At 42.4% G+C, this 13,213-nt stretch overlaps 3 protein-coding genes across 4 annotated transcripts; 2 read left to right on the plus strand and 1 right to left on the minus strand.

Moving 5' to 3' along the window:
• The first annotated feature begins 618 nt into the window (after positions 1-618).
• Positions 619-4,287, plus strand: ccng1 (cyclin G1). The gene is made up of 6 exons (XM_028416458.1): positions 619-828; positions 1,893-2,156; positions 2,235-2,488; positions 2,803-2,881; positions 2,967-3,077; positions 3,215-4,287. Exons 2-6 carry the CDS (start codon positions 1,893-1,895, stop codon positions 3,404-3,406), a joined length of 900 nt encoding a protein of 299 aa, XP_028272259.1. The 5' UTR covers positions 619-828; the 3' UTR covers positions 3,407-4,287.
• Positions 4,191-5,874, minus strand: nudcd2 (NudC domain containing 2). 2 transcript variants are annotated; one of them, XM_028416459.1, is made up of 5 exons: positions 5,805-5,874; positions 5,420-5,626; positions 5,298-5,346; positions 5,048-5,199; positions 4,191-4,709 (listed from the first exon to the last, which is right to left on the minus strand). In XM_028416459.1, the coding sequence occupies exons 2-5, from the start codon at positions 5,606-5,608 to the stop codon at positions 4,626-4,628; spliced, it is 474 nt and encodes a 157-aa protein (XP_028272260.1). In that variant the 5' UTR covers positions 5,609-5,626; positions 5,805-5,874; the 3' UTR covers positions 4,191-4,625. The 2 variants fall into 2 exon arrangements, with proteins under 2 accessions (XP_028272260.1, XP_028272261.1); XM_028416460.1 differs by having other exon boundaries at positions 5,420-5,664; positions 5,805-5,872.
• A 369-nt stretch (positions 5,875-6,243) lies between these two features.
• Positions 6,244-12,480, plus strand: gabra6a (gamma-aminobutyric acid type A receptor subunit alpha6a). Its single transcript, XM_028416936.1, has 10 exons — positions 6,244-6,290; positions 6,360-6,466; positions 6,587-6,654; positions 7,042-7,262; positions 7,343-7,425; positions 7,539-7,682; positions 8,526-8,678; positions 8,759-9,012; positions 10,405-10,652; positions 12,468-12,480. The coding sequence occupies exons 1-10, from the start codon at positions 6,244-6,246 to the stop codon at positions 12,478-12,480; spliced, it is 1,338 nt and encodes a 445-aa protein (XP_028272737.1).
• Positions 12,481-13,213: the final 733 nt, after the last annotated feature.

The following is a 13,213-nucleotide window of genomic DNA, read 5'->3' on the forward strand; positions in this document are numbered from 1 at the left end:
AGTTCTTTTCTGTGTATTGCTCTCTCCATAATTGCACATTTTGACAGAGAAGACCAAAATTGCAAAGACTGCAAAGCTGTTTGTGGTGAGCTCTGGTCTTAGGAGGTTCAGGTTCCTTCCAGATTGTTCCAGAAACCTGCCAGTTGGCCTCAATTACTGCACAAGGGAAAATACTGTGTGGTAACACCTAGTCTATAAAACATTGCATATTCAAGAGATCATGTATAATTTTCTACAAAATGTGCAGTTTTGGTGTTATTTGTCGCCTTTATTAAAAATATGTCTACACCTTTTTTGCATTTATTTAACTAACCTCAATTAACTAAAAAAATAAAACTGTTGATAAATTATATGTATTCTGTTACATATTGTTGGACCAAGAATAAAGTGCAGAGTAATATGATTTTACAGACTACATAAAACTCCTAAATAACTTTTAGGCATGTTCCGCCTCCTTACCTACGATTGGTCTTCCAACCTAGAGGAGGCGGGGCTTATACCTGAATGCCTGGGAAAACATCCAATTGGAATCCTAGAATGAGAGACATCATAGAGGCTGACCAATGAGCGCTCAGCTTGCTAAATCGAGGGCTTGGTTTTATGCCCGCTTTAATGCGTAAACTGTCCTTTTCCCCATCGCCTTACACCAAGGGTAGGGGGGTGTGCATAGGCAGAAATAAACCTATGCTTAAAACTTTCTTAAGCGAAAATTCATACTTACACTTTTTTGTGTTTTAAACCTATTTTCACTCGCTTATTTCAAGCGTGTGAAGACTTTTTTCCAACTGCTATTTTTCATCACATTCAAGACAACGTAACTAACCCAAGGTAAGTTAACCAAGGTTTTGAATATTTCACGTACAGTAACCACATGTTGGACAAGTGGAATTGAGGAATATAACACATTAAGTCGATGTTGTGTGGCTGTCAGTCACCGGACAATAAATAACGCCACCAAACATGGAAACGGACTTCAGCTAGCATTAGCGGCTGTAGCTAACATTTACGCTGTTAGCGTAAGATTAGTTTGTCATTTTTCTTCATGTCGTTGAGTGATAAGGACACACTGTTGACAGAGTCGTGTCTTGTAGAATTTAACGTAGTTATATGGTGTAAACTGTTTCCCTTTACTCCAGTGTGTCACTGTCACCGGGCTCTGTGGTAGATCTCCATTTGTGTGTATGGCAGGGACATGTCCCGACATGACGCAGGTCCTGCCCCAGGCCTGCTCCGTTAATAGACTCGAGGCTTCATATCACCAAACTATATAACAACATATCTCAAACACACTGTGGCTCACACGTTTGTAAATCACACAGTTTTAAACAACTTAAATCAAAGTATTGATACAATCGGGTTTTCTCTGACTTTCTCTGACGTGTTTCGCCTTCCAAGTCTAGTCCAGTTGAGTCCAGTTCAGTGACAGCTGGAAGGCTTGTTACTGGATAACTTAGAAATTTGTAAAGTATCCTGTGTCTCACGAACTCCAGAGCAATATACAGCCTTGATGCTCAATCATTTTTGTTGGTAAATACATTAATTAAGGAGCCTGGATTGTTTGACGAGTTTGATTTAGAATTTGAACTATGACTCTTTGACTATCATTCACATGAGTTTTTTTCTGATCCACTAAGTCTTCATGTATTTCGCAGAAAATATTTCTTGTAAACATAAATGTCTAATGTTCTTCAGTAAGTGAGATTTTACTTTTTAATGGTCTGTATAGGGGGCTAGCCCATGAAAGCTAAAGACCTTTTATACATTTCTAGAGAAAGTTTAAATAGCTATTGTTATACTTAGTTTTTGTAGCGTTGTGGTGCTAGGGATTTACCTTTTTTCTCTGTATAATAGAACTAGGGTTTAAATGGTCTGATTGTATTGTCTGTGTGCAGATGATTGACACAGTGACAGGACCTGTAGCACAGCCCTTTGCTGTCCAGCTGAAGGCCCTGATGGATCTGGAGGGCCGATACCAACCAAAGCTGAGTGGCTTGAGGTTGATTGAATCCTCTCAGGACAACGGCCTCAGGATGACGACCAGGCTGAGAGAGCTGGAAGTGAAGGACCTACTCTCTCTGACCAGGTTCTTTGGATTCAGCTCAGACACCTTCTCACTGGCCATCAGCTTGCTGGACAGATTCCTTTCTGTAATGAAGGTTAGTAAATACAGCAGTGACTTCGTCTTGTCATGCCGATTCTGTTTAATTCTAAATGTTTATTCTTGTGTCCTACAGATTCAGCCAAAACACCTGTCCTGTGTGGGCTTGTGCTGCTTCTACATCGCCGTGAAGTCCTCTGAAGAGGAGAACAACGTGCCTCTGGCCAACGACCTCATCCGCATCAGTCAGAATCGCTTTACAGTGTCTGACATGATAAGGATGGAGAAGATCATTATGGAGAAACTCTACTGGAAGGTGAAGGCCCCCACAGCCCTCCGCTTTCTTCGCCTCTTTCATAGTCACATCCAGGAGCAGCTCGATGGAGAGAGGTAAGGACAGACGGTCACATCGACCTGCAGGGCTGAACTGTGACTCAACATATTTGACTTGAAAGATAACACTAGCCAAAAATATTTTTGGCCAGCAGGCTGTTTTAACAGTGTGTAGAGTTTTAGACATGTGACACCACTTTGAAAAACAAACATTAATGTTAGTGTGGTTGTTGTACCTTAAAATATATAAACACATTTTGTTTCCATGTTTTGTGGCTGAGTTGAGTGAGTGAAGTTGATGTCTAATCTGAGCGAGGAATGTTCTCATCCATATTTGCAGTTTTGACACTAAAAGAATTTTCTTTTTGCAGCAAGACGATACTGAGCCTTGAGAGACTGGAGGCACAGCTGAAAGCCTGTCACTGCTCATTTGTCTTCTCCAAAATAAAGGTAGATAATTCAAGGCTTTCACGTTGCATAGTTGTTCTCTCTAGAATACTTACTCAGACAAATGTGTGTACCTGTTTCTGTGCAGCCATCTCTGCTTGCCATGGCTCTCCTGTGTTTTGAGGCCCAGGACCAACATGACCCTGAGCACATGGATGAAATATCTGAGGCACTAAAAAGTCTCCAGCAACAGCTGAACGTATGTCTCAATTAAAAATGTGTTGCTTCATTATAGTATTTCAGAATAATTATAACAGGAATGTTTGTGAGTGATAGTGTAAGCAGAGGCTAATGTGTTGCTGCATTTGTCTGATGAACTATTTCTGTCCTCTGCAGATCAAAGATGGCGACCTGATTTGTGTGCGCGATTTAGCTGGAAAATGCCTGGCTGAATATGCCACCTCTAAGTGCTCCAGGCCAAACAGCCAGAGACTTCGCTGGACTATTTCGGGAAGAACTGCACGTCAGCTGAAGCACAGCTACTACAAGATCGCTCATCTTCCCACCATACCCGAGTCAGCTTTTTAAAACCTGCCGTACATATGGGTGACCTTACATGCAGGGAATGATTCCAGCTGTCCACCCTGTTATATTCTTGTTCTTGGACAAGATGTAACTTTTGGGTGATTTGCAGTATGGTTGCCCATGTACAGCTACACTTATTTTCTTTACAGATCTTCATCAGTGTTGATGGATTTCTTTAAGGAAAAGCTAAAACATATTCCTGCTTCTGTCCTGTCATCATGTGTTGATCATGTCCACTGTATGCTGTCTTTCCCACAGGGAGATATGCTTTGTCAGAAGGGTCAATCTGCTAAGTTTTACTTTCCTGGTTGAGTTGCTTGCACAGGTGTACAGTATGTTCTTGTTTAAATCCGTACCAAGATGTTTGGCATTTCCTGGAACGGGTTGCTGGTTTTAAGCTAATAAGTATAGTACCACCTAGGTCCTCAGTCCACCATGTGGAAGAGGAGGGAGAAGGATTTTGTGAACAGCAAAAATGGAACCAAGAAATCGGGCCCAAAATCCTTAACTCCCACCCTAGGTTGCTAAGCTGTCCTGAATGCACACTCCTACCCAAGGTGATTTCTTTTTTCTTATTTTGAAATGGCGATGGAGCTCTGGTTTGTACCAGTGAAGTGAGGCGAGTGACGATACTGTCATGTATGGCTAACCACCATCAACGGTTACAGATGAGTTGTTTCCACTTATTCTTAACATTTGTGGTGACAGAGTGAAGCACCACAAGTATGACTAGATTTAAGTTGTCAGTTTTGCTAAGAACACAAAAAAGTGGTCATTGCAGTGAAGATGTAGGTTGGAACCTGTAATGCATTTTCTTTGCCAGTTTCCCTGTGAAGTTTCTTACAGTGAGAAAAATAATAAAAAAATCAAAATGGCTAGTTACACCATCTGTTTAACCTATGTACTTGTACCTTTCAATAAAAGATTATTGAAAAGCTATTGCAGTGTGCACTCTCATTATTTAAAGACAACATGTCTCAAATGTTCTTACAACCAGATTAACCAGTTCCATAAACTGTATAATAAAACAGCAAGTTGCCAAAACAGACTAAAACCAAGTAAGTCCTGTCAGGCTGAGGCAGTCCAGATGAGAAGAGTGGTCAAAAGGTCTTTAAGGCTGCGCCAATGTTTCAGTTCCTTTGAAGGCAAATCTTTTTCGATGTCCTCTGCATGCCAGTTTGGCAGTAACGCTGCCAGCAAATACCACTCGACTCATCATTGGTCACTTCTGTGAACTTGAAAAGTCTGGACCCCCACCAGCAAAGTTCCCAGAGATCTCTGCACCGCTGAAGTCAAACCCAGGATTCTAACAAAAAAAAAACATGAAAAATAAACCATTAGCTGATATGCTGCCATTTATCGGAACATTAACACTGATCAAAGTGTTTGTGTTGCCCAGAGGTTAATATAACACCTGAGACTGACAGAAAGGACTTGTGTTGCCAGTGTCCCAGCATGGTGGCTCAAAAATGTGTTGTTTAGAATTGACTTATAACAAAAACCATCAGTTAAAACTTACAAAGCCTTCATAAAGTTGTTCATGTTTAAAAAAGGTACAAAGTGGACTAATAATTCTGCAGTGTTGTTGTAGCTGATGCTCCTTCATGTCTGCTGTCTCATTAGGAGATCATAAATCAAACTAACCTCTCGCTGGAACCTCTCCAGTGTGAGCTTCCTCTGCATCTGGTCCTGGACCCAGGCGTTAGCACAGTACTCCCCCTCCAGCAGGGACGACCAGCAGTTCCCTGCCTCTCTGTTGGTCTTCATAAGTATGATCTGGATCAGACATTTATCTTCTAAAGAGAAAGACACAAAAGCAGGAGGCAGTTGAAGCTGGATTATTTTGGACATTAAAGTCTGTAGAAAGTCAAAGAATTAGAGGTATACAACCGACCTAATGTCCATGTGGCCTCGTCAGACACGGTTGTACCATACAGCTTTCCCTGGATAAACGAAAAGAAAAGATAGTGACACGGCTGTAAGACGGGCTGAACTGTCCAGTCACTGCATTATTACCTTGAATATCTCCTTTCCTTTGACGTGCAGCTCTATGTCGCTGGATCCCAAGTGGCACTTGACTTCCTTCGCAGTCGTCCCATGGGGCACATTGACTTCGATGAACACTTCCTCCATGGTCTGATACCAGGAGCCCCAGGGTGTCTGGCAAGGGACGACACCGCTCTTCTCCTCGAAGTGCACCGACATGCTGCGTCCTCTCACCGGCTGACAGGTTGGCTAACGTTAGCTAACTTAACTTGCAGCTATCAGATAAGTTATGCAAACAATTCCCAACGTCGGTAATATTTACTATTATTATTTATGCACGGAAAATTTAAAACACTCATTAAATGTATTTGAAAAAAAAAATACAACTGTGCTTAATGCTTATATTATCTCTTACCGTGATGTTTATGCCTCTCGGTTAAACTTCTTCTTCTTCTTCTCGGTGTGGGGTTCATTTCCGGTTTTCTGTACCGCTGTGGTTGCCGCGCCACCTGCTGTTCCATAGCACAAACTACAAAAGCAAACCTCATTAAACACTGCATAGACTTTTTGTTTTATCCATTATCTTTACCACTACTGTATTTAAATGTGTTGTATTGATTCAACATTTTATTTTGGTTTTTATTATCTTTATTTTGTTACACCAGATACACCAGACTAGTTACACTAGTGTTTGTCTAAAAATGGAGCGGATTTGTTAATCTGTTAATTAGATTATGCTCCCACCTCAGTGCCTCCTGTGCATATCTGCCAGTGACTTTAACGGCACATAAAAAAGATCCTTTGGTATGAATTGCTGGAGAGGCTGGCTGGAAAAGTGATCCTTGATGCCAAAGATGGCTGTCCGAACATTGACTTTGGTTACTTTTATCTGCGCTATAAGGTGGGTCTTGTTGTTGTGCTTAAACAGAAATACAGTTAGCCGGCAGTTTAATGTGTTTTCTTTCTGCAGTCTAGGTAGTGTGTGGGGAAATGAAAAGATATACTCAGACAACATCACTCGCATTTTGGACAGACTTCTGGATGGTTATGACAATCGACTGCGCCCTGGTTCTGGAGGTAATTTAAACTTGACATCATAAAGCCTTATTTTTAAAATTAAAACCTTACATATTAAATTCGCACACTATTTTGTGCTACTGTATAAATACACTGTACAGCTGTAAAATACTGTTGCAGGGAGTGTTACAGAGGTGAAAACCGATATCTTCGTTACCAGCTTTGGACCTGTTTCAGATGTGGAGATGGTAAGATACTATAAAGAACCACAATTGTGCTGACTGTGTGAGATTATAGTGCTTCAGTGACCAGTCTTGTGGGCAATCTGCCATGAGACCATCTAATGAGCTTTAATCTGTTTGACCAGCCCTATAACGCCATTATTGATGGCCTCTAAATCAATATGACAACATGTCAGACAGAGCGAATGGCTGAATGGATTGATTAATGATTATCTGCGATGAGTGGCATCCATCATTGCTCCGTCATTTCTTCTCATCCTCTGCTGAAATATCTCTCTCCAGTATAATGCATGCTGATGAATGGTGTGTTTCATTTGGTCACAGATCTAAATTTAAATCTACAGTTTCACACCGGTCCTTTGAATCCACTAACACATTATGTTCTTGGATCAGGAGTACACCATGGACATGTTCTTCCGTCAGATGTGGGTGGATGAGCGGCTAAAATTCGAGGGCCCCACTGAAATCCTGAGACTAAATAACCTCATGGTGGACAAGATCTGGACTCCAGACACTTTCTTCAGAAACTCAAAGAAGTCAATTTCCCACAACATGACCACTCCCAACAAGCTCTTCCGTATCATGCAGAATGGAACAGTCCTCTACACTATGAGGTGATTTTAGATAGCACGGGTGTTGCATTTGCTCTTTAAAATAACCCAGCAGACTGATTTGTGTGTTCTGTTGTTATTAGACTTACAATTAGTGCAGAGTGTCCAATGAGGCTAATGGATTTCCCCATGGATGGACATACCTGTCCTCTCAGGTTTGGAAGTTGTGAGTATAGCATGTTCCAAAAACAGGATGAATGCTAATGTCCTGTCATAATGATAGTATAGTCATCCTAAAGTTGTTTCAGGTGTGTTTCTAATTGCTTTTTTTTGGTTTAGATGCATATACCAGCAGTGAAATCATGTTCACCTGGAGGAAGGGGCCTATTGCTTCCGTCGACTGTCCCAAAGAGTCAATGAGTCTTCTGCAGTACGATCTTGTGGGACAGACTTTGTCTAGTGAGATATTCAAATCAAACACAGGTAATGCTCACCATTAGCCATCATTCTTTTCTTCTATTACTGTCAAAGGCAAACTTTAATTAAAAAATCTTCCTGAGCTGATTAATCTTAGTAGAGCAGAAAGAGGTCACACTCTGCACTAGTGTCCAGCACTCCCCTTGCAGTGGGATGATATAAAAGCAAAGACTTCCTTGAGCAGCCATCTAAGATGCTTAAGTGGTGAGGCCTAATGCGTATGGTGTGCCTTAAAAAGAACTACAGGGTTTAAAGCCCAGTGGATGCACAGAGTGGAGGAAGGATGAAGATGAAGAAGTGTGTGTGTGTGTGTGTGCATTTTCTTGTTTCACCAGAGGAAGTGCTTCCCTGCTGTGAACCCAGCACATCCCCAGAATAGAGGGAAAGGAAGAGGCAGGCTGCAAAACACAGATGGATTTATGAAACAGAGAGCGAGAGAGAGGACATTTGAGTGTGTGTGTGTGCATGATGCAGCATGTTTTTCATTTGTGCATATCTGCATGCCTGTGTTTAGACTGAGCAGGGCAGTGTTAGACAGTGTGGCACTGCATGCTCTCCTGCAGCCCCCACCTCACTCTCACTCCTTCCTCCTCTTCCTGATGTTATCCTAATTTCAAAAGTCTGCTGTGCTCCTTCCCGCTTCCGTTTGTCCTACTATCCTCCCTCCTCTCTTCCTGCTTCTCACATGCTACCCTACAGTCAGCAGCCTGAAAAGCATCTATGTATCTAAATATATGTGTTTTATTTCAGCAGCTTCTCTATTTCAAGGGCAGGCAAGGGCATTCATGCTGCGTTACCTTGCTCTGTCCCTCTGGGTTGCTGTTTTTACACATGCTGTTTATCTTGCAGGTCACTACTCTGTGCAGGTGGTCCATTTCCACCTCCAGAGGAAGCTGGGATACTACCTCATACAGACCTATATTCCTCTAATAATGGTTGTTGTCCTGTCACAAGTATCTTTTTGGATCAACAAAGAGTCTGTTCCTGCTCGCACAGTTGCTGGTATGGCCCTTGTCACACCAATTATTCTGACATGATCTCCATCTGCATGTGTGATTCATAAATTCTTGGCTCTCCTTCAGGCATCACCACAGTTCTCACCATGACCACGTTAAGCATCAGTGCCAGGCAGTCTTTGCCCAAAGTAGCCTATGCCACTGCCATGGATTGGTTCATTGCTGTGTGCTTTGCCTTCGTGGCATCGGCTCTCATCGAATTTGCAGCAGTGAACTACTTCGCCACGCTGCAGGCCAACCGTCTGAAGAAACTGAAAGCAAGACAAGACAAACTTGAGGTGCTGGCCACCGGCAGCGACGATGATGATGACGCAGTTTCAGTAAGTTTGCACATAGAATGTCAATTATGATGCACATATTTTCCCTTCAAAGGAGCTTTATAGATAGCTTGTAAGGTTATCCAGCATCCAGCTGAATACGCCTCCTTAATGCTGGTTCTTCCAAGCATTAACATACCACTGCATCATATCAGAACGGCCCTGGCTAGTGTTTTGTTTGACCTGTGGCAACGTGATGCTGCGAAACATGACAGGATCCATGGAGGAGGGCCCTTTTTATGTAGCTATAAACTACTCATCTCTGCTGGAAGCTAAAGGCTAGATGCTAACTACTAGCATAAAACACAAAAATCTTTATTAGAGATTGTTCAGTTGTTTCAAGGGTTCTGATGTGGAGTGTTAATACCTGCTTTAACCAGGTCAGCTAGCAATTTGTGGTGTGACTAGAAGACTAGAAAAACAATATGTCTCTGAGGCTGGTGCATTGTTTTATAGTTATGACTTGATGATTATTTATAATATTACAGCTATGGTGCGTAGTGCTTTATGCTAAGCTAACAGTCTGCTGGATCTTACAACCTTTCTGTTCCATTGAACATATTTTCCATATATTTCTGTACAATTCACATGTTTCCTTGGAGGACTCACAGCTCTACTGAAGAGGCTACTAAACAAAGAATATTGTTGGTTTTCTATATATCACAATCTTATTTGATTTAGTGTGTTTGTAGGTGTTGACTTGCACAGTCTGCTCAGCAGCATCACCTTTTCATGCATCTACATAACTAATAATGATGAGTGGAGGTGCAGAGTCCCTGAAGTGTTGCAGAAAGTTTGCTGCAGCCATGTTAATGATGAGCAGAGAGCCAGCAGCTTCAGATGCAGAAAAGAAAACATGCCACAGATCAGGTCTTTTTCTGTGCATTTGCGAGAAGTCACCCTGCCGCTCCCATTCCTTCCATTCAGGGCACACCACACATTAAATAGTAATGCGTGCTGTTGTAGGGCTCTCATCTTTGGCTATATGCTTTATGCTAATACAGTAAGCCACCACAGCATCCTCCTGGGATCTGTCTCACGTGTACAGCTCATGGTTAGATGCTTTAAAAATAGCTTCAGTGTGAGAACAGAGAAGAACTCTAGCGCTCTTCTCTGTATAATCTCCTAACCATCCTATAGGCATACAGCAAACTACCTGCATTTTTATAGAGATGTTGGCACACCATTGAGAAAAAGCTTCGGTGGGAACAAACATTCCTTGCAGCCCTGTATGTTAAAGAATGTAAAAATTACCATGTATAAATCTTCAGGGTAAAAGATCCCACCGAAAAAAGATTTTTCTGATGTTTCTCTACTTTCAGTGATCACCACAAAACCTACACTAACCCCATCTCACCTCTTTTTATCATATCATCCCTGCCTCCCTCCCACCAGACAGACAGCAACCCTCAGGAAGGCCTGAAACAGAGGAGAAACCACTCTGTGTGTCGTAGTGACCTAGGAGATACTCCGCCTCTTCCCATTTTCCTCCAGCAGGGCTCAGCTTTTCCTCCAATCCCACAGCTGGCCGGCACCAGCCCTATTGACATGTATGCCCGCATCCTCTTCCCTCTGGCCTTTGCCCTCTTCAACCTCGTCTACTGGTATATCTACCTCGCCAAAGACACCATGGAGAGTGCAAGGTAACAACCCACACTTATATATTATCTGTGCATGGTCATCTGAGAAATCCAGGTATTTAAAAGATAAGTGGTGATATTCTAAATCATTTAATATCAACAACACTCATGAAAAACAAAGACAATAGCAATGATTGATAAATATGTGGCCTGAAGAATTCTTAGTGTGGGTCGACAACAGCGATGACATCATCATCCCTGTTAAAATGGCTGAGGGTGTAGATTCAGGTGAATACGGCAGTTCACATTCCTGACGGCAGCCATCACTGCTGTGGACTTGTGGGCTGAAGTGCTGTCTTGGTGGAATAGCACTCCTCCTGTCAGCACCCCACACTGAATCTTTTTTTCACCCGTAACTGTCTCAGGACCCATGGAGGTGACAAGTGGACATGCACGGACATATTCGATAAGTTGTATCTTGTCAGTGGTGACAATACCCAGCCTTTCTTCACAGGGGGTCAACTTCAACGCTCTCTCTCTCTCTCTCCCACTTCCTTATCGTGCTTTAAGAGGGATCATGTCATCCCTCCAGTGTTGCCATCATGTCCTAATGGGTAGAAGTAACTGAGACAGAAGAAGCAGATGACTGCACAAAGGCGGATGTTGTCCATTTTCTGAGACAATGTTGAGTCAGAAATAACCTCACACTTAAAGTAGCTTCTAACTTTACCCCAGGCCACAGATTTATCAATCACTACTCATATATTTTCCCTTTCTTTTCCAAACATTAGTAAAGACATAATAGTCCTCTCATTTTTGTGCAGCTATCGGAAGGAATAAAAAAATAGGAGATGTATTATCAGATGAAATTTGTTAACAAAATTATTCTGATGTCTTTCTAATCCAATTTCATGTTTACATCTCAAATGTCTAAGTCACGTGTGACGAGGCAGCAGACACAGCTGTTCAGCCTGAGAGGGACTTACAGAAAAATCATCAAAGAGTAGAGAGAGAATGTATATGCATACTTACTTTCTGACTCAAAGATTCTGCCTCACTCTGATGTTGTGATGCGCTTCAATTCAACAATAACTACCCACATTTCTTATCAAAGACTTTTATCTAGGCGGTAAAGACATCAATAATTTCTTATGCTGAAACAGCCTCAGGAGTTGTAGGCGAAAAAAGAAAAAGAGGAGAATGATGTTAGGTGGCGTTGTTGCTGCATTGACGGCAGCACTGAGGCTGTTATCATCATCATCATCATCATCATCATCATCATTATAGGTTTACAATACAAAAAAGGGGCTGGATGCTCAGTTAGAATTTTGTAACTGCTCAACCTCTCTCTCTCTTGTGTAAGAGACCCACCGTCGCTTTAATGACAACACAAACCAGAGCTTTACATTCACCACATGAAGACAGTCGCTATTCAATTTCCTGCTTATAAGTGAGCCACTTATAGAACACAAAGCTCCATGTCCAAGAAGGAGAAAGAGAAGCACAGTGCAAAAAGACAGAGAGAGAGAGAGAGAGAGAGAGAGAGAGGGAGAGATCTGTTATGTAACACTGGGGAGTGCAAATCTGCTCATCATGCTTCTCGTGTTCCTGTCAGAGAATTTTTATGGTTGTTTTGTTTAGAACGTTGTGCAGAATAAAGAGAAACGCGGGATGGGAGGACACGAGAACAGCTGCATCACATTTATTCCTTCTACTTTTGTCTCGCTCACTTTTTAAGCAGGCACAGAGAGGACAGGCAGCACAGTAACAGCTCGGTATACTGCAGAGAGAGCGTCTCTGAATGTGGAAACAGAGCTTTCTGTATGCTCGGCTCACTTTTTTTTTTCTTGCTTTCTCTGCTGTATTCTGGTGTTGCAGGGACATGGACTAAGAAGACCTGGGAAAGGGCACGTGGAGCTTGAGAGACCTTCATCATCCAGGCAGCCTCACCTCACCCTCCCCTCTCTCTCTCTCTCCCTCTCTCTCTCTCTCTCTGTCTCAGCGTTCACTCTGCTTTCATCTGACAGAGGAAATGAATCAGAAACTCATTTATTCTCCTATTCATTTCACAGGCTGTGACCACTGCCCACTTGTGTTCTGATCAGTAACTGAAGAGCTGCCCTTCACGGGCCTCAATCACTTTACTACCCATAGCACACACACACACACACACACAGCTCTCAGACCAGAGACAGACACCCCTCACACACACACACATGCAGTATGCATGATGTTCAGACGCACAAACCAAGAAACACATCAAAAAGATGTGGATGATATAATCTATGATGGCTGTAACTGGTGGTGATGCAACAGTGAACCAATGCTTTCAGAAGCCTGCCCTCTACAGAAGCACAGCTCCCACTACAACAAGATCAAAGACTGTTTAGAGGGGGGCTTGCATCCCTCCTCGCTGCTTCAGAAAATGTGCTCAAACCTGAGAAAATGAATTGTGGGTAGAGTGTTGTCCAGCCCACCTTTCTGCACTCTGGTGTTCCCTTTGCTTTTCCATAGGTAGGCTACTGCAGATCCTCTGGAGACTTTGCAGGGAAGAGTGGGGTATGGTACTCACAGATGGGGATGACGTATTTTTGTATGCAGAATGGATAACTGTTGGGGGAATA

This window comes from Parambassis ranga, chromosome 10, assembly GCF_900634625.1.
Source record: "Parambassis ranga chromosome 10, fParRan2.1, whole genome shotgun sequence".
Lineage (NCBI taxonomy): Eukaryota > Metazoa > Chordata > Actinopteri > Ambassidae > Parambassis > Parambassis ranga.